The sequence below is a fragment of the Pipra filicauda genome, unplaced genomic scaffold (assembly GCF_003945595.2).
Source record: "Pipra filicauda isolate LSUMZ 115617 unplaced genomic scaffold, ASM394559v2 scaffold139_size1960392_pilon, whole genome shotgun sequence".
NCBI classification, from domain to species: domain Eukaryota; kingdom Metazoa; phylum Chordata; class Aves; order Passeriformes; family Pipridae; genus Pipra; species Pipra filicauda.
This window is the reverse complement of record NW_024103873.1, coordinates 1,656,536-1,681,926: the sequence shown is the minus strand read 5'-3', so window position 1 is coordinate 1,681,926 and position 25,391 is coordinate 1,656,536. Positions and strand designations below refer to the sequence as shown.

The following is a 25,391-nucleotide window of genomic DNA, read 5'->3' as shown; positions in this document are numbered from 1 at the left end:
CTAAGGGTTCCTGCTGCTCCAGGAGACAAGCCCTCAGATCCCACACCTCAGAATGCACCAGATACCAGAGCACAGCCTGCATTACACGGCCCCTTGTCCTATTTACAGGCTTCTCTGGTTTTCTCCCCCAAAAGGCATCTTGCCAGCCACCCATGCACTTTGAGAGCACGGGGCTGGGAGCAGATGATCCAATCTGCTTCCTCCTTCCCTCCTGGGAAGGGTTTCAAGATGAGTTTTACAGCACCTGCATTCCTGGTGTTGGGGCTGATGGCACAGTTTGTTACCTTCCTGTTATGAATATGCACTTGGCACGATTCTGAGTAGTTAAGGAAGTGTAAATTAAAAAAGAAACAAACCACCTTCAGCAATATCTAGTCCTTGATCACCAGCCTTCCAGCAGAGAACACAGCTGAGCCCTGTCCCTGCAATCCTACCCCCTCAGCTGATGCAGCTGCTAGGAGTGATCTGATAGCAGTTATCTGGTTAGAACAAACTTCCACAGCACACAACAACAACAGTGTTGTACTGTTCAAAACAGCCACGCTAAAGGCCTTGCAAAACCAAAATAATACGTTGTTACTGAGTTCTAAACCATCCTGGCCTTCTCCCATTATGCCTTGCCATGCCTTAGCACTGCAGCTGCCTGGGGAGGGGACCAAAATCCTCCCAAAAAAATTCCCCAACGTGAAACTAGAAAAAAATTAAGACCTTATGTTGTATCTGAATTTCTGTTTACTTTTTCCTTTGGGTTCCTTCAGCTGCACAGTCCCAGTCTGCCCCTCACAGCTCTGTGCTCTTCCACAAGGAATCCAAGCAGCTCAAAAGCCTCTGAGCTCCCTCTAATCCTCCTTCCTGCTCTCTGAGTGCAGTAATGATTATCCATATTCCAATATTGTGCCAAGCCATGGTGTGTTCTGGAACAGATTCTTCTGCTTGCTGGACTTACCTGGACACCCACTGGAGGCTGGTGCTGCTTGAAGGGTTCCCCAGAGGCTCTCCTGGCTCTTCCTTTCAACATCAAACAAGCAGAGAAGGAGCAGGGAAGTGATGGATCTGCACTGACCCCAGGTTGTGTTAAACCCAAACCCAATTTACTACAGAAAAGACAATGCTGGCAAGGACCAACATCAGTGCAAAGGTTTTTGTTAATCCACCGTTACATTCAGATCCCAAAATGAGGTGGCTTTCAATTATTCCCATTTCCTTTATTCCTTGCTAAAATTCTTCGCAGAAATTCCTCTCCTTTTCAGTGGTTTGGTTGGTTTTTTGTTTTGTTTTTGGTTGTTTGGGGTTTTGTTTGTTTTGGTTGGGTTTTTGTTTGTTTTTGTCTTTTTGTTTTGTTTTTTTTCCCCAACAAACAGTTTCAGAATTTACCCTGTGAGGCCTTAGGGCTCACAGTTCCATCTGCCATCTTTTCACTTTCATGACTTCTGTTCAAGTGGAATCATTCGTGAGCTTCAGTTTCTAATTAGGTCAATTTTGCAATTCCCAAGTCCCCAAATCAAGCTTCCTGTGTCCAAGACATTCAAAGGAAAGTGCTGCTCTTCCATCAATAAGAGTCCTTGGCATAAACAAATGCTTTACATTTTATTGAAACACGTACAAGATTTCTAATCATCATTGCCCTGAGGATTATCACCCCCCAGATAGGGGGTGCAGAAGGCACTTCCTAAAGAGCAGCAAATCTCCCCAGAAAAGCCCACTTCTGATCAAGTTTTCACTGCACAGGAATGTAACAAAGGGTTGTGGGAGCTGCCCCGGGGGAGAGGTGTCATCTCCCAGGCCTCACTCTTGATTCCTTCATTGGCTTTTAAAGCTGCCTAGAACTTCTGAACTGCCTCAAATTTCTTTTAAAGCTGCCTAGAACTTTATAAAGTCCTTGTTTTTTATTGCATGTAAGTGTAGAAACTCAAACTCTACATAAATAAAACTAATTAAGAAAGATCTTTGCTAAAGGAGCTGGTCTGGGTGACAGGGTGGGGATTGGTCACAGGTTGGACTCTGTGATCTTGGAGGTCTTTTCCAGCCTCTATTAAGTAGCCTTTGAAAACAGTTTTGTTCCAATTGAACCCAAAACACTCTTGCCAAAACCAACTGCTAAATTTGGTCAGGATTTGAGTCCAGGCCAGGTCCCCATGAACATGAAGCTTCTCCAAGCAACATTTAGTGTTGGATTTTTTCCACCCCAGCAGGAACTTTAAGTGGTAGAATTTTCAATTCTGTGCCATCAGCAGGTGACACCGCCCTCATCCCTGGTTCCCTGGGTGCAATCCAGCCGTTCCTGAGTCCGTGGAGCAGCCAGGAGGTCACTGTGGCTCCGGGGGGGTGTCGGAGGCGCAGCGGAAGCCCAGGTTGGACGCGGAGCTGTCGGGGGTGTTCTGGCTGCGAGCGGCACAGCGGTACCTGTAGCAGTAGGACTGCAGGGCAAGAGAGAGTGAGCTTCACACCACAGCTGGGGCTTCCTCAGGCAAGGGTTTGTTGGATTAGCAGATTAATTAGTTCGATTAATACAGCAGAGCATTGCAATCACCGTGTGACAGATCCATGAGCTGACAGGGATGGAAATTGCTGCCTTGGAAGGAAGGGAAACCTACTGACCAGCTGAGACAAAACAATAGTTTGAATGGCAAAGTGCCCAATAAAATGTCAGCTAATAATATATCCTGTCTGGGAAAATGCTACAACAACCATTCTGCTTCCCCTCAGAGGAGGAGAGGGCAGCTCAGTGCCCTGAGCTGTGCTCCCATGCACTGACACCTGACTGGGAATGGACAGGTACTGGCACCTCCCTAAAAACACTTCCCTGAATGAGATGCAACAAAAAGAAATGGATAACAGGAGGCAAACTCCAGTATTCCTATGGCTGGCACTCTAGGGATATTTATAATCCCTAGGATAATTCAATGATGAGCAGTGTGAGTGGTTGGCTACAGGCAGCAAGGCTGCCCAGCAGCAGCTCCCCACTGTGGCGTGGCAGGAAGGGCAGAACACTGGTAATGGCACTAACTGAGCACTGGGGTAGCACTTTGAACAATCCATCCAAATCCTGCCCCATTCTTCTGTTAGTTCAGAAGATCTGGCTCAGGTTTTTGCCCCTGGCCTCCCACAGAAGCCTCTGCCAAAAGCCACCACTTGGGTTCAGGCTGGTGCAGCTGCCTGGGGTCAGGCCCTGAACCAGACTCAGGAATGGAATGTAAAAAGGTGCAATTTTAGCCTCTGTCAGCTCTGAGAGGGGAGAAGAGCAACAGCACAGAAAGATCAGTCTGAATAGATTGTAGGCACCTAATAAAGAGCCCTTGTACTAACAGTATTCAGTGGGTTTTTGTCTTGAAACACAGCCTAGTTTTATCACCTACAAAAAAGACTAGGGCAGACCAGAATCTTCACAACCCTCGAAAATGGGTCACGTTATTCATCACTAAAGAGCCTATTCCAGTGTTAATTTAATCAAAACTGCTAATTAACATCTGACATTGATTTCACCTAAGAAGGAAATCAGTGTAGAAAATGGGATCTCACTGTAGAAAATTTAATCTAATTATGAGGGTGATTTGCCAGCTGCAGGCTTTGCAAGGGAAGAAGAGCAGGACAGCTTTAATGAAACAGGAGATCTACAATGAGGGGTTTTAAGCACTGCATGAACAGAGTTTAAAACATGATTCTGTGTCATGAACAGCCTTTGCTCTGGGGTGACATCCAGGGTGTTCTGAAGGATTTTCAAGTGTGCCATCAACTCAGCTGGAACATTCATCTCCCAGCCAGCTTCCTGCAAGCACCTGACATCAGAGAATGATCGAATTATAGAATGGTTTGGGTTGGAAGGGCCCCTTAAAGCCCATCCAGTTCCACCCCCTGCCATGGGCAGGGACACCCTCCACTATCCCAGGTTGCTCAGAGCTCCATGTCCTTTCTAGATCAAGAGTCACTGTAAAACTGAAAAACAAAGTCACATCCATACTTCCTGCTCTGACAGGGATCACTCAAGCTCTGTAAGGAGAACAGCGCTAGAGGCTGCATCAGTTTTAACTTCTGCATCTAAAAACCATACTGGGTAAAACGACTTATTTGAATTGCAGGCTAACCAAAAAGAAGTCCTTGGAAAGATCAGGTGTTGCTCCTCATATATTCCATGAAACCCCTTCCCAAGCATCCAGGCTGCCAGGAAACTCTGTCAGAGGATCGCTTCATGCTCAGGTGCTGTGAGAGGAAAGGGCAAGGTGCAAACCCCCGTTACCTTGTGGCACATGTAGGATCCTCCCTTCTTCACTCTGTCCGTGCCCGAGGACGGCCCTTGCTGGGGAGGGAGGGAGGACACTGGTCAGTGCTCAAGGAAGAACAACTGCTCATCACAGGGTAAACAGCTTGGGAACAGGGACATGGATAAGGATATATATTAAGGATATATATTCCAAGCTAACAAATTTCAGCTGAAAGCTTGAAGCCATTCTGCTGTGCAGGACGTGCAGGGGACAGAACTGTGCTCCCTCCACTGCTGCAAATATTGAATGCTGGGGTTGCTGCCCATGAGTGCCTTGTTCTGTAAAACCCCTGACAACAAGGAGGGTCCTAAAGAGGGGATTTCACTGGGAAGGAAATCCAGCTTCCCTCAGTGACCACTTTGGACCAGTCTGGTTCCTACCCTGTTTCAGGGGGCACAGTTGTCTCTCTCCCAGGTCTGCATTACCAGAGGTGAATTTCTAGAAGAATCTACACAAGAGGAGCGTTTGTAACACTGCATAAAAGCCACAGGGACTGACAGAAAACCCTGAAGGTTGGTGCTGGTACTCCAGAAGCTGCTGCCTGCACCCGCTGAGTTTGATAAGTTCATATGAAAGCTCACCACACAGACTGCAGCAGCTTCGTGTTTACTGCCAAAATTTACATATGTGAAAAATAAATTGGCCTGTTACCACATTTAATACCCTACAAATCCTGAAGGAAACCCACACCCCGAGGCAGCATCCGCTCGGTCCCCAGCCCAGGTGCTCCTCCTCGGGACAGCCTTGCTCCTGTTCCAGCCCCTCTGGAAAGTGTCCTCACAGCTCTTGCATGTGGGTGCACAGTCCTCACTCTGAGATAAGCCACTGACAAGCACAATCATCCCCCAGCCTGCTAATCTCATTTTAAGGGAAGCCAGGAGAAAACTGACCTAAAAAAGAAAGTGACCCCAGAAGCAGACAAAGCAGAACAATGGGGCTGTGGAGCAGGATTTCCCCTCAGCCACTGCAGTGCACAGCCTGAGCAGCAATCTGGGCTATTGGCTCCAAAGACACTGTCACAAAGAGGAACATGTTTATTTAGGGTTAGAAGGTTTGTTGTCCAGCCCCAAGCCTCTCATGTTTCAGCAATTACAAAGGGATAACCTGGACTGAAGCAGCCCGTGAACCAAAGGCCATGGTAAGTGCATAAGCTCTTTTTAATAATTACAAATATCTTCTACCAGGCAAAAATTGAGCATCAAAGGTTATTTGGTAACAAAACCCAAGTTCAGTTGACCCCCTCAGCCTCTGAAGGAGGATTAAAGCACTGAAACACTTCACCACCTACAGAAATCTCAGGTAGTGCCCTCCTTTAATCTATTCTATTACAAAGCATTATCCTCTTGATTAACAACCCTTTAAAATCAGTGAAAGTAAAGAGTTTATCATAAAACTGGCAAAGTTCTCTGCAGAGCAGAAAACCACTCAACACCATCAGTGTTTGCAAGGTTAATATTTGCTCACACACGTTATCTCACAGCTGAAGGAAACTGCTTTGGTTGTGCTTTCCCACACAAACTCAGCACAGCACAGCAATTTAGGTCACATTTGATTAAAACAAGCAAAACTCTTCTATCAAACAATATTGTTTCATGGAGAAGTCACCAGTTGGTACTGAAGGGGAGGGACATTTCCTGTCCTGTGTAAAGAGTTGGAGCTGTCTGGACTTGGATTCCAGATTTAAAAATAATACATATATTAGCAAGTTTATTCTGTAGCATAATGTTCTAAGGGCCACATTCTAGTCTGATTGCATAATTAGAGGTGCTTATTTAAGTGAGACACTTCAGTGTTTATAATGTCAATGCAGCAGTGCTTTGGTGCTGGATTAAGGTGAAATTGGACAACAAGCCTTGTGTGAATTTGGCTCTGTTAAGCTTAATCACCTCTGAGTTTGCTCAGGTTTTTAAATTCAGCATAAGCACTGTGCAGACACTTCAGAAAGTATTTAAAAACTAGGTGTTAACAATGATGCTTTCAGGGTTTTTTTCAGATGCAAAGTAATTGTCAAAATCGAGTCTCTGAGGCAGAGCACTTCAAAGTGAATTCCAAAGGGTTTTCTGACTAAATGGGTAAGAAAACTGAATCTCCTGCTGTGAAAAGGTGTCCCAAAATAGCCAGGCTGCAGAATCTTCTGAGACATCCGAACTGATTAGCACCAGATCTATCAGAGCCCATCCCTTCAGTCTCTGCAGAGCACAAGGCAGTGGAACCTAAATATAGGATGTGTTCTCTCCACTGAAAAGACTCAGAGTTCTTCCAGAGGGTCAGAGCTTAGGCAAAGTTCTTTAACATATTTAGTTTAACACCCAAAATCTTCAAAGCTGCTTTCTAGTACTGGAGAGATCCGGGGTTCAGGGGGGATTGGTCACAAGGAACAGATGGAATTCTGCACACACGGTCCCAAAGGAAAAGGAGGCTCTTCAGCCACTAGGACTGATGACCAGCAGCAATTAGAGACTAGTCCTTCCTGGTTTAAATCAAATTTAAACCAAAGCTCAGCCTGAAGGGCCCCCTCTGTGCCTCCCACAAAGGAAATCAAAGACTCCCCACCTGGAAAGCAGCTTCTCCCCACAAACCTCAGCCATGAAGATAACTCATGGTTTGTTCTCTACCTGGAGAGGGTAGAAGTAGTACAGCTGGCAGCAATATAAATGAACTAAAACCCTTCCCTTTTTTAAAGAAGTAATTCCATAAATTTCTGATTTATGGAATGTCATGCCAGTTTGGACATTTCAACAGCTGATCAGATGTGGGCAAACAACAAAGAATTCCCCAAAGAAACAAAAACATTGCACTAGAACACTGTAAATCCAGGGTTGATGAGCTGTGGTGACACTTCCCAACTCCCCAGAGCACAGCCCAGCCCAGCCACAGCAGAGGAACAAAGAACAGGTCTGCAAACCAGAGTCCCCCGAGGGAATTCTGCACTTCCCAGGATGCCAATGAAACACTTACAGGGTTGTGGAGTTCCTGTGAGGAGTGCTGGACAGCCCACCAGTCAGATGTCCACTCCCAGGCATTGCCCACCATGTTGTACAGCCCAAATCCATTGGGAGGGAAGGCAGTGACCTGCACAGGACAGGGAGCACAGGGGCAGTTCTGGAACCACTCCACATGGAAGAAGGGTTTTAATCCTCACACCCGGCTGCTGAAGGTGCATTTTGAGGGGCTCCTGCCTCAAAAGCAGGCACCAAATCAGTAGTGCAGGACTATAACACTTGTACATATTCCATTTAAATAACACAGAAGGGAATAACGACCCTCTGTGTCCTCAGCACCACTGTTCCTCTGGGACACACAGCATCTCCTGGGGGTTCTGCACACTGACCCTCTCAAGGGAAGCACTGTTTGACCAGCACACAGACCCAGGCATGGCATCAGTGACCTGACCCCCACTTCCAGCTTCCAGACTCCCCTTCCCACCAAGGAAAAGTGGAGTGGCTGCCAACTCATCCTCTTCATCAGCAGACTTCTATGCTGATGAAACTTTTGGACTTATTTAACTGCCATTAAATAATTCATTCACATTCTTGATTGCCTTTAAAATTCCACTCTGTTTGTTACACTGGACAGCCTAAACCTTTCCCAAAAAGGGAAGCTGAATTTCTTTCAAACTACTGTGTGATTTTTGAGTTCACAAAACTGTAATGCCAAAAGTTCAGGCAGAAAGTATTTCAGCTTCTGCCTACAAACTGAGTGGAAAGGGGGAAAAGAGGTCAGTTTGAGAGGAACTAGAAGTTAAAATGAAAGTGATCTTTACTTTTCAATTAGCCTGTGAAAGTGTCCCTTGGTAATGCTCGAGCCTGCAGTGAAATACAAAGTAACTTGAAGTCTGAAGTGAAAGAGTGCAGGGATGGAACAGCCACGGTGCTGTGGAACACAGAGCTTCATTTGGGGAAGACTGAGTTCATTTGCATGTGCTGAGCTGTCTGTGAGACACTTACAGGTGCAGTCCCCTTGTACCCATCCTCTGCAGTGTTGTTGGTTGGGAACTCCCCCTGCCAGATGTTGGTGTAGTGCTGACCTTTGGGCTGCAGTTTGTTACCCCATGGGAACAGCCTGGGAAGGACAGAACAGCTGTCAGACACTCTGAACTACAGCTCAGTGTTACACAGAATCCCAGACTGGTTTGGGTTGGAAGGGACCTTAAAGCCCATCCAGTGCCACCCCCTGCCATGGGCAGGGACACCTTCCACTAGCCCAGGTTGCTCCAACCTGGCCTTGGACACTTCCAGGGATGGGGCAGCCACAGCTTCTCTGGGCAACCTGTGCCAGGGCCTTCCTCACCCTCACTGGGAAGGATTCCTTCCCAATATCCCATCTATCCCTGCCCTCTGGTACTGGGAAGCCATTCCCCCTTTTCCTGTCCCTCCATCCCTTGTCCCCAGTCCCTCTCCAGCTCTCCTGGAGCCCCTTTAGGCCCTGCAAGGGGCTCTCAGCTCTCTCTGGAGCCTTCTCTTCTCCAGGTGAACCCCCCCAGCTCTCCCAGCGTGGTTCCAGAGCAGAGGGGCTCCAGCCCTTGGAGCATCTCCAGAGCCTCCTCTAGACTCCCTGTGCTGGGACCCAGAGCTGGAGGCAGCACTGCAGGGGGGTCTCACCTGAACAGAGGAGCAGAATCCCCCCTCTCCTGCTGCCCTCGCTGTGGGACCAGCACATGGGGGGTTTTTGGGCTGTGACTGCACTTCGCTGAGTCCTATTGAGCTTCTTATCCACAAACCCACAAATTCCTTCTCCCCAGGGCTGCTCTCAGTCCTTCCTCCACCCAAACCTTACTCGGGACTGGGATGTTTCTCACAGCTGTGCACCACTGCACAAGAAGGAGACACTGAGGGTAATAAAACCCCACAGGACTCTTCCTGCTGCAGTAAATCCCAGTTGCAGACCCGGCTCAGGGACACACTGTCACAGTACCTGTTCTCCAGGCCCCCTCGGCAGCTGTACTCCCACTCCGCCTCCGTCGGTAACCGCTTCCCTGCCCACGTGCAGAAAGCCACAGCATCATTCCAGGACACGTGGAGAACTGGGTGATCCATCCTGGGAGACAAAAGGAACAGGACAGGCTCCTCAGGAGAGCTGGGCAGTCGGAGCTGCACAGCAGAGCACGGTGTGACACTCACGGTGGGCACACAGGGGTGACAAGGGCACAGCTCAGGGACAGCTGGACGAGGCCCCAGAGGACTTGGACAGGGAAGGAACTATTTAAGGGGAGGCAGCAAGACAGAGGAAAACGAGGAAGAGAAAATAACGAACTTCTGTTTGTCTCATCAGGCTCTGCAGTTAAAGACATCTGTGGTTTGTGCCTTCTCATGGTCCCACCTCAGGAGCCAGCAGAGAACCATCCACACCCTGTGCCTGTGGAGTGGGGGTGCTCAGAGACCCAAAGGAAGGCACCCAAAGCCTGCAGCCCACTCCTGTTAAACCAGCCTGGCGAGGAGCAGCTGAACCAGGAGCCAAGATTCTCAACAGGAAAATGTGCACTGCAATGCAGTGGTGGTTGCTCTTCACTCCTCTGTTTCTCTCTGCTGAGGGTTCTTTCCTTGCTGGGTTTTGAGGGAGATGTGACACGAGGAAGAGTCCCCACTCTTAGCAGCATTAGCTTTTGCAGCACCCAGTCCAAGAAAGAGGCTGCAGAAATTTATCCCAGAAGTGATTTTCTTTGGGTGCTTCAAGTAGTCCACAGTTTACACAAAAGCTCCCATCTTTCCTGGGGTTTGGTTCCAGGACTGACCTTAAAATCCTGGTCTCATTTTCCAGAAAAAGACAGGAGAAATGCCTAGGCATTTTTGCAGAAGGACCCTCCCCCTCCAAGCCTCCAATAGGCCAAGACACTTCCAGAACTGAGGGTACTGGTCCAGGAGACAGAGGACTTGCTGTTAACTTCTCTTCCCTACCCCATTTAAGAAGCCAGAGTATCCCTGTTAATCCTTGAGGCCACTTCCATGTGCAAGTTCACCAGGGGCTGTGCCAGGCCAGGATTGCACCACGCTTGCCCAAGACTAGATTTCCATGGCAGGTTTCCAGCTCCTGTCTGCTGGCTCTGACCTCAATTGCTGGCTCCCCCTAACAATGCCTCCAGCTATTATCTCTATTTTTGCCTCAGATAATTCTTTCCCTGCCCTTGGAGATCAGACACCGGACTCGTTACTGAGCAGTTCAGCCATCAGATGATGGTGCACTAACACAGCCCTGTCCTTAGAGGACTCAGAAACACACCAGATCTAGGCTAGAGAGTCTGATTTCATTTCAAAACTGCTGTTAGAAACTTTAACTAGTTGATGAAGTTCCAGCTTCACTGACACCTGCCTAGTGAGAGGAGCAGTTGCAATGTCAGAGGTCCCAAATGAAGACAGTAATTTCGTTTTCTAGGCCTAAAATTCATTCCAGTTCAGAATGGAAAGTGATGCCCAAGACATGGAGCAGCAAGTCCCAGGGTTCATGCAGGCAAAGCGTGGCCCTGACTGTAAGAGCACTAACTGCTAAGGAAAAGTACAGCCTTCCAAAGCATTTAGAGGCTCTGGATAAAGCCACAATTGATTTTCTGCAATAATTAGCCCATTAAGTCAGAGTATAGTAAAAAGCACAAAACTCTTCAGTCTTCTGCTGCCACAAAGAGGCTCCAAATCCCACATGGAAGAGGACACCCACATGGACTCCTGGAGTGTGCATGCAGCCAGCAGTTATTCTTCCTCTCCAACACCACATCTGCACTGAAGGTCCTGACCTCTAAGGATCTGCTCTTTCACTGCTGATACACAAATTTTCCCTTGGGTGCGAACTTCTTATAGACCTTCTTGAAATCCTACTACATCACTGCCCAAATGACCCTGGAATATTGCCTAGAAAATGGGAAAAGAGTCCCAGAAGCAGCAGCAAACTGATAACTAAATAAAACCCCTCTCTTGCACCCCCATTCCTGGTGGGAGTTCCAGGTGTTCTACAAGCACTGAATGGCTGTTCTGGGCTTACCTGCTGGAGATACTGGAGTCAGGACCCTCGGGATGCTTCCAGTTGGCTCCTTTCACAGGCAACCACCAGGGAGCAGCTGCAACCTGAAAAGGGACAAGAATGGATAGGGAAGGAGACTTAAATTCCCAGCTAAAGGATATTCTGGAGAAGCAGCAGGGGCTCAGAGCTTTCAGTGACAGCTCCTGGCTCTGCCCGCAGCCAAGTGACCTGTGAGTTCCAAATCACACAATGGTTTGTGTTTGGAAGGAACCTTAAAGATCACCTCATTACAACACCTTCCTTCAACACTCACATCATCTCTGAGAGACCAAGATAATCATTTGATGCACTTTAAATCACTGCTGGCCAAGGAATAGCCCAAGGTATGGAACAGCACAAAGAAATCACCCAAAAACAAGCAAGAGGGGGACCAAATGCTGACTGTGCTTCCCCAAATCACTGCCCTCTGCCTGCCTCTCCTTCCCTCCTGAATTCCCTCACCTGCAGGTCTGAGACAAGGCACATTTGCTCTCTCTGGAGGCACAGCCCTCAGCACATCACCTGTGGTGGATCAGAGTCCTCTCAAATTCTCGATTCTTGACCCTTGCAAATATGCCCAGAAGCCCTGGGGGTGGTTGGGAGAGCTCAGCTGAACACTTGGCTCAGACCTCTCACAACAACAACACAGTGTCAAACCAGCCATGGGGAGAGGGGGTGGCTGTCCCATCCCTGGAAGTGTCCAAGGCCAGGTTGGACGGGGCTTGGAGCAATCTGGGCTAGTGGAAGGTGTCCCTGCCCATGGCAGGGGGTGGCACTGGGTGGCTTTAAGGTCCCTCCCAACCCAAACCAGTCTGGACTGTGTGATTCAAATCTCCTGGCTGACTTAGGTCTGACACATTCCACAGAGACCATTAAAAAAAAAAAGACAACTCTGGCTTGAAGAGCATTTTCATCCCAGTTATTTGCTCCCTGAACTCAGTGCTTTGGCACAGCTGAACCAACCCCCTGACGATGCCCTTTAACCAGGGTCAGAACTCGCAGCTTGGGACACATTTGCTTTCCAGGTCATTAACCCAGTAAAGCTGATTTGAAATTATTTGCTCTCAGCTTCCAGAGGGTGGAGACAGAAGAACCACACAAGGGAAGTGAAGCATGAAGCCTCTTTTCTGTTTTCATTACTCTGTAACAATGCAGGACTTCTCTCTAACCAGAAGTCCCAAATATGGTTCTTCAACAGCAAGGAGTTTTTCCTGGAAGACATTCCTTAAGGATTTCTTCTATTAAGCTTACTTCAAAGCAGAGAAGTGCTTAACTGTTCTGCTTCCCAGTCACCTAGAAATACTTATCTTAATAATGGGGCCTTTCACTGAGGCAAAAAAGAACACTTATGCTGCCCATCAACGGTGGGTTTATTCCAGCAGCAGAAGTGCTCACTTCCAAAATACTCTTATTGCAAAGATAAAGTCTATAAAGAACAAAAATCAAAGGAAATAAGCCTGGGTTGCTTCAGGAGTTAAACAACCCAGCAGCTTAGTCCTAGAGTTGAGATCCACTGTTCCTCCAACAGTGGCTCTACAACAGCCTCCAGCACCTTCTGCCCTCTCTGCTGCCCCTCAGCCTCCCCCACTCAGACATGGCCAAGGGAGCACTAAAATATTCATTTCTCCTCATTGTGCTGCTAAACCAACTTTGTCGAGTGTCACTCACACGGGCTGGAATTGTGCCAGGAGTGTTATCCTTGAACTCCTCAAATCCTTCACGGAAAAGTCCAAAAAGTCCCTGCAAGCTGAGGAGTCACCCAGGAGACCCAGAGTCAGTCGGGTCACACAGTTTTAACAGCAACTTCCAAGGGGAAGAACCTGCATCCTTCAACAGTGAAGGGCACTTAACATGTGTGAGAGAGAAAAATGTCTATGACACACATAAATTGTTAGGAAAACTCTGATCCAAATTAAACATCAAATGCCTCATTTGAATGTTTCAGTGGGAGAATAAACAGAAGTGCCCAAGCAATAGAGGTGCTGCCAATGCACAAACACAGACTATTCTGTTTTTAAAGCATCTGATCAGCCTGTGCTGTAACAGCTCCTCCACAGTTTCCCTCCTCTCCCCTCAGCACACAGGATTGTGCCTGCAGCACATCTGGGTATGGAAAAACTCCCTGTAAATCACTCCTTCTGAAGGAGTGAGGAGGAGACATCAGTGTTAAGTACCACAGAAATAAAGATGCTCTCAGCTTGCTGATGACCCAGATGGTCTGTCCATGTGCTCAGCAGGACCCTCCAGGCAAACAACCAAAGTAATGCCAGTTTTTAAAGACCCTTTCTGACTTCCCCAACGTGACAAGCACTTAAATTAACAACATCAGGCACAATTCTGGCTGGCTCCCACCATGAGCAGAGTCCCTACCCTTTGCAAAGAGCATGAGAAATATTTGGTCTCTTACTATGACCTACAGCCCTGTTACTGAGCATTCAAACCCCAAAATTGGGACCTTCATTCAGCTGCTCTGCTCCACTCTCCCAGCACTAAACCTGGCTGCTAAACTGACATTACAGCCAACACGTTTAAAACCACTCTGATTTAACCAATTCCTTGCCTATTTTGAGGTTTGACCTTTAAACTACACTCAAGATAGGACAGAAATCCAAACTTAGCATTTTAAAGCTCCTTAAGGAAAGCAAAAGAGCAGCAGAACATTTGCTAAAGATAAAATCTGAAAGATCACGAGTTAGATTTCATCCTGATAGTTTCTAAGCACAACACATTTTTGCAAATTAAACTGCTGGCTTTTGGATAAAAACATCTCTGCAGGAGACTGCAAAGATTTACACTCGAGAAGACTCGAATTTTGGAAAACATTTTTGTGATGCAAAAGCAAAAGCAGATGCTTTCAATCAGAGTGGTTTATTTTAAACCGAGGAAAACGTCGCGTCTCCACATGAGAGCACTGTGTGTGCACAGCTCCTGGGGCTGCTGAACTGAGCTCCAAATGGCTGCCAGGCAATGCAGAACACCCACATCCTCCAGGAGTTACACAGCCAGGACCAGGACAGGGATAACCTCCAGAAATTAATTGGAAACTTCTACTAGTCAGCCCCTGGCCCCAGCGAACACCCACCGAGCTGCTCCTTCCACAAGTTGGGTACCTGAAACTACAGTCCTTTCACAAAACTTCTCACAAGTCTTTAAAGCTTTTAATTGCTCTAAATCTAATTAGTAGAGGAGGTAATTAGGCAGAGATATTACAACATCACAGTTAATACAGCAAAGCCCTCCCTTGCCACTAATGAGCTTAGTTACTTCCATAACCCTCCGCGTTCTCCTGCTTCCCCCCAAAACACGTTCTGTGCCCTGGCAGCAGATTCCTCCTGGCAAAACAGCAGCAGAGATCCCGAATTAGAGGGCAATTCCCTTCATTCTGGTTATCTCTTACAGCCTGGCACCCGTCCCTGCAGTCCTGACACAACTGCTCCTACACAGGGACGTGTTTGCAGGAGCAAAGCCCAGTGCAGAGGCACAAAAAGGCTTCGTCTGGTCTGATCCAGGGGAAAACGTGGATTATCCACCTCCCTGCCCCAGGATTAAACTTTCAGAACTCACTGTTCTGCTTATCACAGACTGTGAAAAGAGAGCCCAGGGATAACACTGGGAAGATCTGCAGATAATTCCGACCCACGAGCTCTGCAATTTGCAGAGCTGAAGCCTCTCCTCCCACCAGCAACCTGCATAAAACCCGAAGTTCTAAGTATTCCATTTTCTTTTCCAAGTAGGCTGGGATAGCCTAACTTTAATTGCTCCATTAACTTGTGATTTCAAGATTTTTTAAACTGCTTTACAATTGTCTTGAGGAAAATTCCTTCCTAAATATGTGCAGAAAAGAAACGAAAGGGGGGAACGTGACAAAGGGAGTGTCATCATCAGTATTACCCCCTTACTGGTACTGCAGGGGGGAATATCCTTAAAAAAACACCCAACCCCCACCAATAACCATAAAAACAAGTATTAGTCTTGTACTAACACGGCACTGGCCATGTTTGAGAAAAACAACCCCCACTTGAGCTCCAAATCTCCAATTCAAATCAGATTCATGTATTAGAAAAACTACCAAAAATAAACTCAACCAAGTAGCTCCATCTTGGCTCCAACTCCAGCATTTCTAACATGCAGCAAGTCCCTTGAAATAACAAAGCTGTACATTTTAACCTCAAGTCAGGCCCACGAGATGATGACAAATTCCTGCTGTTGTCCAGGCATGTAGGACCAAATGTAATTTTTTTTGTGCTTCAGCATTTTAATGCTATTTGGATGTAATGAGGCCTCACACTGGGTCAAGATAAACAGCTGGAAGAAGCAAAAGTTACTGCAGAGTAAGAACTTCAGCAATTTCAGAATCAACTGTCTGAAAAAGAGATTTTGAGTGAAAAGCAGCCCAAGGCTGGAAGAGACTTTAAGACTCATTTATTAAGCAGTGGGTTCTCAAAGAAACACACCCCTCAGTTCAGAAGTCACCACATCTCTTTGACTCAGATGCTGTTAAGCCCTGCACATCTTTAAATTCCAGAAGCATCTTGCTGTCATTGGTAGGATGTGAGAAAAAATTAGTTATTCAGTAAAGAACATAACTTTTGGATGAGGTTTTATTTTATCCATGTAAGGCACATAAATCTCTGCCAGTTTTTCCTCCTCTAAGCCAGATCCTAAACCCTGAGTAGCTGATTAATGAAGTACTGAAGAAAGAAGCTGACAGAAAATAGAACATTTTCACTTGGGCAGGGAGTTTAAGAAATAAAAATATTGTGCAGTGGGTGAGCCACTGTCACTGTCCCCTCAGAAACCACAGCAGGTGGTCATGAGTAGAATCCCAAAGTGGTCTGGGTTGGAAGGGACCTTAAGGATCATCTTGTTCAAGCCCCTGCCATGGGCAGGGACACCTTCCACCAGCCCAGGTTGCTCCAAGCCCCATCCAACCTGGCCTTGGACACTTCCAGGGATGGAAGTCCAGCTGCTCTGGACAAGTAATTTTACATCTATTTACTAAGTAGCATTAATGGGCCTTTCCAACAACCTCAAAACTTCTTCCCTCACCAACATTCAGGGCAGAGATGTCTCTGCTCCCTCCACAGATCCCTCTGGCACCTCTTTCCCTGTGGCCCAGGTGACCCACCCCTGTCTGCAGAGCAGGGCTGTGGGATGAACAGCTCAGCCCAGCTCTGGGATTCAGCAGCCCCAGAGAGCAGCAGCTCTGCTAGGCAGCTGGCAGGTTCCCAGCAGGATTTTGGTGGCTGTGGTCCCTACAGGGAGGGCACAGCCCCTGCTCTGATCCAGCCTCCCAGGTACCTCTGGACACTTCACACCACGAGGGGCAGCTGGACACGAGCCAGAGCCATGCAATGGTCCCACTGGGTTTTCAAGGAAAGCTCCTGGGGCAGACTCAGGCTCCTGGTCCCCCTCCCCAGGCTGCAGCTCTGCTCCTCCTTTCCCAGCGCCCTGCGAAGGCAGGAACACACCCTGTCCCGTGGAGCAGCTCATCCCTGTCCCGTGGAGCAGCTCATCCCTGTCCCGTGGAGCAGCTCATCCCTGTCCCGTGGAGCAGCTCATCCCTGTCCCGTGGAGCAGCTCATCCCTGTCCCGTGGAGCAGCTCATCCCTGTCCCGTGGAGCAGCTCATCCCTGTCCCGTGGAGCAGCTCATCCCTGTCCCGTGGAGCCGCTCACATCCTGTCCGTGGACAGCTCATCCTGTCCCTGAGCAGTACCCGTGATCCCTGTCCCGTGGAGCACTCACCCTGTCCCTTGGATCAGCTCATCCCTGTCCGGGAGCAGCTCATCCTGTCAAGCAGCTCAGCCCTGTCCCGTGGACAGCTCATCCCTGTCCCGTGGAGCAGCTCATCCCTGTCCCCCCCGTGGAGCAGCTCACCCTGTCCCGTGAGCAGCTCATCCCTGTCCGTGGAGCAGCGCACCTGTCCGTGGGCCAGCCTGTCCCGTGGAGCAGCTCATCCCTGTCCCGTGGAGCAGCTCATCCCTGTCCCGTGGAGCAGCTCATCCCTGTCCCGTGGAGCAGCTCATCCCTGCAGCAGCAGGCTGTGTTAGGCTGGCCCAGCTGAGCCAGCCCTGCAGTGTGAGTGGCCTGGCAGGGCCAGCTCCGAGCTCTGGAAGCAGCAGATCCTTCCCAGCCCCTCCCCAGGCTGTCCCAGCTGCACCAGGATGCAGCTCCAGTTCCTATTTGTACTCCCAGAGACTCTGCAGAGAACAAACCTCTGTAATCATGGACATAAACCCAAAGGACTGGGAATTCCTGCATGGAATCAGTCACTCCACCCCCCCAAACAGGCCTCAATTAGACAGCAGAGTATTTTTCCAGGAGGTGACTCCCACCTGCACTAGGGCTGGACTGGATGATCTCCAGAGGTCCCTCCCAACCCCAACCAGCCTGGGATTCAGGGAATACCTCATTTTCCCAGCTGCTGCAATTCCCATGCTATTTATTCTATCAATTAAAAGTCCCAGCTCCCCCAAAGCTCTAATTACAGAAGAATCTGTTCTCACTCTTATTTTCTAAGGTTACTGGCCTCCCTCATCCCCTCAGAAACAAAAGCAACAAAGGGTTTTGTTTCATATTGAATTTGGTATTATTTGCCTTAAATCCCAGAATTTTAAAGTAGTTTGAAATTGCATGCAAGGAGAGGCAACAGCTTTACAAACTAAAAAATAAATACATTTTAAGTCATCAGCTAGAGAAAAAATTTCAGACTTAATTGGAAAGTAGCACTTATATGAAGAGATCTTTTCCTTTGCATAGGGAGAGGTCATTGAACCTCAATTCAGACCCTGTAAAGCTTCACAGCTCTGTCCATCCTCCAAGAAAAATAACCAAAAATATGCAATGCTAAAATCCAGCAAGATTCATTAAGTGCAATTTTTGGACTCCCAAGCAGCTCCTTTTGAGGAACTGATATTCCTGGTGAAGGCAGACACGGCTGGAAGTCTGCTTTTCAGCCAACATCCAAACCTGCCCTCCAGCTGCTCATTCCTTCCAAACCCGGGGGAACAGGAGCTTTCAGACAACGAGGTGAGCAAGGATTTATTTATCCCCAGCCTGAGGCACAAGCCCTGCCCTGCTTTAGAGTTGAGCTTTATTCCCAACAGTGGGAGTAAGAAAACAGAGATTAACAATTCCACAGCTCCATCCTCCCAGCTCCCTGTAGGGAACATCTGAAGCAGGGGGAGCTGCAAGGAGAGGCTCCCCCTGCCCACACTGGCACTGCCCTACCTGCAAACAGCACTTGTTTCACCAGTAATTAGAATTTCTCAGCTGAAATGCAGAATGTTCCAGTTTGTTTGCAGAGTGGGGCTGTCCTCGGAGTTCCAGGCACTGCTATAAATACTGCACAGCTCAAGGACAGTGCAGAGATTTCCATGTAAACAGGGATGAAATACCATCCCATGGTTCCAGACTGATCAGAACTCCTTAACAGTGTTTGCTTGAGCTGCCAGTGAACAATTCCCTTGCATTCCAGACCCACTGCCCTTGTAGCAAACAATTTTTTCCTAAAATCTAATCTAAACCTCCCCTCCTTCAGTTTAAGGCCATTTCTCCCTCGTCCTGTCCCTCCATCCCTTGTCCCCAGTCCCTCTCCAGCTCTCTTGGAGCCCTTTTAGGCCCTGGAAGGGGCTCTCAGGTCACCCAGGAGCCTTTTCTTCTCCAGGCTGAATGTGAAGGATTTAAGCTGTGAAGCTCTCAAAACTTGTTAAACCCACACAAAACATTTTGGCTTTGAAGGACCTTCACCCTACAACCCCCTTTTTATTTAAGCCAGCCCCTGCCAGCTCCATCAGTAACACCCTCATCTGCTGCAGTGCTGAATTCTCCCTCTCTGCCACGTTACCACCACAAAAAAAGGGGCCAAAACTAAGACTTGAGTTCCCAGAAACCCACAACAATTCCATCATTGGCTGCTACACCCCGTTTTACTGCTTCCCTTCCAGAGGAGGGTTAGGCCAGCCCACATTCCTGTCAGAGGCTATCTGGGAGCCCACCTCAGCTCCAGGAAAGGCACACCCACAGCTCCAACAATCCTCCTACGTGCTGAGCTGGGCTGCTCCTGCCCAGCTTTCCCAGCCCCACCTCTCCAATTCAGCTGTCTGATAAATTTGTGATAAATTTGTCTGGTTTAAGAACTGCAGGAGACAAAGGGGCCAAACAGAGCAAAACTCCAACAGACACACGTGGCTCATTATTTATAGGAGCTTTATAAATTATTTGGTTCAGTATCTTCACTTCCACCTTCACCCAACTCTTTCACTGCTTATGAAACGCTGCTTCCAAAACCCACATTCCCTTTGCTCTTCCCCTCTATTCACATTTGCAGTTTGCATCCCTGTGCTCCAGCTGGAGAAAATCCTCACCAGAACACTTCTGAGCCCACTGAGGCAGAGGAGGAACACAGACCTTCCTCCCTTCAGCCTGGTGGAGGATTTTCAGTGTTGCTGTTACTGCACACCAACATTTAGATCTTATTTCTCCTTTTCATGGTGATAGTTGTGATTTAAGCAGTTCAGTTCTAACTACTACAGAAAACCTTCCCAAAGCAGCAGCAATAAAGACCCGTTTGGGCTCCATTCCAGCCCTCTGGCACAACCCTTGCCCTGTGAGCACTGCAGCCAACACTTGGAAATTTGGCTGACACACCCAGGAAAGTGGCTCCCAACACTCTGTGTTTACACAAATAGCCAAGGCTGAGCTTACACAAACATTCCTGAGGTGTGTTTGTTTGTTTTAAGACAAGAGAGCCTAATTTAGGGATTTCTGCAGCACACAACAACACAGGAAAAAGAATTTCTCCATCAGTGTAGGAGATGATGTGAAGATAGGAGGAGCCAATCTGAATTTATTCTACCTTCAGCATCAGTTACTCCAGGATTGGGAACTCCAATTTACTCTCCTTATCTCTGCAGTACACAAATGTTAGTCCTGAATTAAAAGATAACAAATTGCACTTGTAATCTCCCTTTCCTTGCAGGAGGAACCCAAACCCCACATTTCTGCCAGTCCCTCACAGCTCACAGGGCTCCCTAAAACCTCCCATCTCCCAGTCTGCCCCTTGAAGGCCAAACCCAAACTGTTTCCATCAGAGTTGAGGATAATTCCGATGGGAAGGGACCTCAGGAGATCATTTTATCCAAACTTGTGCTCAAAGCACATCAATTCACCCAGGAGGTGACAAGACATAACCTGCTTAATTACCAGGAGCTGTAAAGGTGTTCAGGAGGAGGTAAATGAAGGCTGAGAAAGGCTCAGCAGCACATTCACAACAGAAAGCGAGCAAAGGGAGGGCAGGGAAGATTTACTCTGGGACTTTCTTTTATTTAAAACCAATATTCTCTTCCATTTAACAAGAAAAGTGGGTCAGCTGCAGTGAAAGCAGCACTGCCCCAGCAGGACCATGGTGCTGCCCCAGTGGGATGAGGGGAGCTGAAAAAGCAGGGAATGCTCACAGGATCTGCTACAGAGGTGGAGGGAACACCATAAACTACAGCCATGCACCACATAAGGAGTGTTACAGACTCAGGCCTGGCACAGGAGTGGCATTTCTTTGGAATATTTGCCTGTAGTTAACATAGAAAAAGCACTTGTGCAAGAGGGGTCATCAGACCAGAGACACAGAGCATCCTCATTTTCCCAAATCTGTGGGATCTGGGATTTACCCACTTGGTTTGGACACAGAGGGCACTGGCTCAGTGTGCCAGTCACATGCTCTGGAGCCAGAGGGATTCCTGTTCTTGCCTGCACAGCCACTCCTGAGGCATCACATCCCACACAGAGCACGAGCCTGGGACCTGCCCCACTGAGCACAGCCCTAAACCTCTCACCCGGGGGGCACAGAGAGACAAGAAGGGGTTCATACCAACTTCTGCTAATCAAAAGTAGGTATTTTAATTGTTTGTTAAAAAAAAAAGGACAGAGATTAGACTGTAACTCCTCCCCCTTCCGGGCTAAACACCCTCCAAAACCCCCTTTCTGTCCCTGGCTTTGGGGACACCACACAATTCAGACATCACTGGGTAATTCCTAACACACCCAGCCCAGGGATGGCTCAGGAAGTTTCCCCTGCTGTGTCACTCACTGCTTGGTGGATGTCAGCCTTCACTGCTTCACTCAGCATTCCCTCAAACACAAAGGAGTCTCCAAATTTCTCTGCCTGTGGAAAGAACAAAGGATTCAGCCACTATGTCATCAAAGGAAGGTTATTCTTAAAACCCCACTCACATTTACAGCTCTGTTTATCAAGAACAAGGACATTCTAATAGTGATTTTGAGTTCTCTTTCAAGAAAGCTCTTTTGGAACAGAAGAGAAGGGATTTTAGGCCTGAGTTGTTGTTCAGCAGCCACTGGGCAGATGGCAGCTCACAGAGCTTCTGCACATTGTATTTCCTTTTGTTAATTAAAAATGCAGTTCCAATTGTCCCAACTGCTTTCAAATGCTACAGTCAGTAATATAACGTTCAATTCATATTTCATTTCTCTTATTTTTCCATTGGGAATCCCAATAAAAGACAAGCCTTGTCAGTTATTGCTGCTTCATCAATGTTTTAAAGTGCTGCTACAGCAATAGAAGAGTTAAAAGTAACTCAGTCATTATACCCAGCATCATATAAAGCCAAAAGAATGAAAACCACCAATAATTTAAATGAACCACAGTACATGATACCAAAAAACTCTGAGTGAATTGATACACCTGGCAAGTAAAACACGTTATCAGAATTGAACAGATTTGCCCCTCTCAATTTCTTCATCTTATTTGAGGTATTTAAAGAATGAGAATGATCCTCGTGAGCTGTTTCTGCACACCCAGAACTCTTCAAGAAGCACAGTTTGAAAGAAGATCACCCAAATTACAAGAAATTTTAGCACATGACCATAATCTTTTATCTCTTCAGTTCTACCTGCCAGAGCTCAAGGAGTGCTTGGACAACACTCTCGGGGTAGGGTGAGACTGTTGGGGTGTCTGTGCAGGGCCAGGAGTTGGTTTGATGATCTTTGTGGGTCCTTCCGGCTCAGGATATTCTGTGATTCCACATTTAAACACCACCCCCCACGTGCTCATCCCAGTTTGCAAAAAGCAAACCCTGTTCCAAAGAGTTAAGCAACCTTTGTTCATAATAATCGAGCTAAGAAACAGAAATAGAGACAAAAGAAGCCCTTCATCCAACCAGAAGGATCCTGCCTTCCAAATGAGAACCAGTTTTTCAAGTGAAGTCACAAAGTGCCTCCTCTGAGACCTGATCATTAGCGAGGCTTTATTTGCCTCAAAGGGCTGTCAGGGTTTGCTCCAAGTTGCTTAGGAACAGTCACTGTCAGGAGGGATCAGAGCTCCAGGCACAGGTGGCTTCTTTCTGGGAAGAACCTTAACATATTCCTAGTCCCTTGTTCCCAGGAACATGCACAAAACTGTCATTACACTTGCTGTTCTCTCCTCCTCAGGCACGGGGCTCTCTGCTCTCAGCTGCACTGAACCACCCTGCAGGGTCCTTGGCCATCACAGGTTGTTAAATCCCTCCTCCCTGACCCTCTAAAATGAGGAAAATCTAACCCACTTGTACTGGTACAAACAGCTCTAGCACTCAGAGATCAAAAAAAACCCAATCAAACCAACCCAAAAACCCTGTAGAGACCCGTTGGCATCAGCCAGGCTGCAGGAAAGGCATGAATTCAGGAGTCAAGACACTTATAAAAGATAACAACACACACCAGGGCAGCAAGGCAAGAAAAGTCCTTGTCTCCACTGCTTACACCAGGAATGTTTGAGTACACAAATCCCAAGCATTATTGTGACATCCTTCAAAGGAAAACTTTGATTTTTTCATGAGGACTTTCTGAGCACAAAGCAGGATGATGGCAGGAGCCTGGAGCCCCCCATGCCTCACCTCAGTGACGTGGCCAGTGGAGTTCACAAACCTCTCGAACTGCTCGTTGCTGACCTCGTACTGATCCATGTAGAAGCTCTTCAGGTGGACTGTCCTGGCAGGGCCCTCCCCATCCTGCGGGATTGCAGGCTCCTGGGTGCCCATGGTGAACACCCCTCCCGGAATCGCCACCATCTGCAGGGCAAACACCCCCCAAGAGGGTGAAATCAAAGACTGAGAAGCCTCAGCTGGTCTTGCTGCCCCTCCTCCTCCTCTCTGCAAGGTGTTTTTGTCCTGAGCAGAGTTTCACTTGCAAACAGCACAACAAACCAGCTCCTTGACCAGCCCCTGTTTGGGGCAAGGAGCAAGTGGAACTTGAACTGAGAACAACCCCCATTTGCAGCTCTTTGTACACGAAGTCTGGGCAGTGCCAGTGCTCCCACGAGGAGAAACATGTTAACTGGTTTTTATGTTGCAGTTTGCTGTTGTTCCTGCAGTTACACCCCTGCCAGCGCACAAAGGAGCAGTAAATAAGCTCATTTACTGAAATAAGAGCAGTAAATAAGCTCATTACATCCTACCCAGTATCTCTCCCTGTTCTTCAGGGCAACTGCAGGATTTGACATGACCTTACACACCCAATTTCATTGTTTCTTCTCCACTACAGATCTCTCCTCCTGCTGCACCCTCAGAACTTTCTCCCCTAAGAAGAATCTGAGCCCTTAAAGATTGTTTGTAACTGAATCCATAACGGGGCTTTAGGGTAAATTTGCTTACATTTTTTAGGACTTAGCAAATGACAACGTGGTGCAAAGTTGCACCACTTCCTTCCAACCTCTCTTCAACCCACTGCAGCCAAAACTCCCTGAAGCAACCTTCAGGTTCAGAGCTCAGGTCTAAACCCATGTGCAAAAAAATTAACTCTTGCTGGCTCCCGGTTCTAAAACCCAGTGGGAATAATTAATCCCACTTGTGGGTGAGGCAGAGCCCAATTCTCCCCTCACTTCCCTGCCGGGAAAGAGGCTTTCCAGCTGAACATCATCAAGTTATAGTCTGAGCATAACTTAAACCAGCAGCAATTAGCTTTAATTGCCTACTGCTGCAGTTGCCAGCTGCATGAAATCAAATTATTTTTTCATCCTACACACCCCAGTGAACTGCTCAGGTTTGTTACATGAAATGTGTACCAATGACATGGACCCCAAGCACAGTCACGATTATTTAACTCATACTCTTTAAAAACTCTCCAATTTCTGAAGTGCAGCCTGCAATAACCAGGTCACAGTTACCACTGTGCCTCCTTGCCTTGGCTGATGCAGCTTCCCAGTGTTACAAAGAGGCAATCACAGAAGCAGCCCTTCACATTCTCACTGTTTCCAAGCCATCCCACACAAGAAAAAGACCCAAATCTGCTGGGATAGAATTTTGTATGCCAAAGGTTACTGGCATCCTTCATAAAAAGAAACAGCAATCTGATTTTTTATAATTTAATTTCTAATAACATCCAGTGAGGTATTTGGTCTCAGTGTCCTTTCACACCAGGCAGTGCCTCAGCACCTTCACACACTGCCCTCAGCAAGGGCCACATTCACCTCTGGGTGGGTCTCACAGAAAAGCAGCAAGAGAAGAAACAAGCAATTAAAGAGACTTTCACTTGAGTAGAACCCGAAAGGAACACATAGCCCCAGGAACACAGCACTGGAACTGCTGTTCCCGGGGTTACCCGGCCCTGCCCAAACAGAGGGACGAGAGGAACAGCCGGACTGGCACTGTCACAGCCCAGTTTAGCCCAGGGAGAAGCAGCGGGACCCCGGGCAGGGCACAGGCACCGCTGCCCGGAGCCCCCATCCTCAGCGGCACCCCAGGAGTGCGGGAGCCGCCGGAGCTCTCCGGGAGAGAAAAGCGAGCTGGGACGAGCACAAGCACCTGCTCCAAGCTCAGTTTCTCGTGCGAGCCGTGAACCGGCTGTTTCTCCGCAGCAGTTCTCTGGCTGCTCCGTTATCCCCGAGCGCCCTGCCCACAGGACCGACCCTTCAGGGCGCCCGGACCCCGCCTGAGACCGCGGGGACCACCCCGCCCGCCCGCCGGGACCCTCCCGACCCCCGCCGGGACCCTCGCTCACCGGCCCGTGCCCGCCGCTCCACCCGCTGCCTGCAGCCGCCGCCGCCGAGTAGCGCCGCGCCGCCAGCTCCCTCCCGTCCCCGGCGACCCGGCCGGCGCCGCACCCGCAGCTCCCGGCCTCGGCAGCCCCCGCTGATCCCGCTATTCCCATTCCCATTC

At 48.2% G+C, this 25,391-nt stretch overlaps 1 protein-coding gene across 1 annotated transcript; it reads right to left on the bottom strand.

Annotated features, from left to right (window-relative positions):
• Positions 1-714: 714 nt before the first annotated feature.
• SUMF1 (sulfatase modifying factor 1) lies at positions 715-25,367 on the bottom strand. The gene is made up of 9 exons (XM_027746389.2): positions 25,234-25,367; positions 23,133-23,306; positions 21,332-21,406; positions 11,229-11,311; positions 9,174-9,296; positions 8,207-8,321; positions 7,218-7,331; positions 4,235-4,294; positions 715-2,417 (listed from the first exon to the last, which is right to left on the bottom strand). The coding sequence occupies exons 2-9, from the start codon at positions 23,304-23,306 to the stop codon at positions 2,307-2,309; spliced, it is 855 nt and encodes a 284-aa protein (XP_027602190.2). The 5' UTR covers positions 25,234-25,367; the 3' UTR covers positions 715-2,306.
• Between the last annotated feature and the right edge of the window lie 24 nt (positions 25,368-25,391).

Excerpts from the sequence above, each read along its gene's own strand:
- SUMF1 (XM_027746389.2), bottom strand. The coding sequence starts at position 23,306 with ATGGTGGCGATTCCGGGAGGGGTGTTCACCATGGGCACCCAGGAGCCT. Across the intron at positions 11,312-21,331 it reads AGGCTGACATCCACCAAGCA|GTTGCAGCTGCTCCCTGGTG; the intron begins GTGAGTGACACA and ends GTCCCTTTTCAG. Across the intron at positions 8,322-9,173 it reads CGAGGGGGCCTGGAGAACAG|GCTGTTCCCATGGGGTAACA; the intron begins GTACTGTGACAG and ends TGTCCTTCCCAG.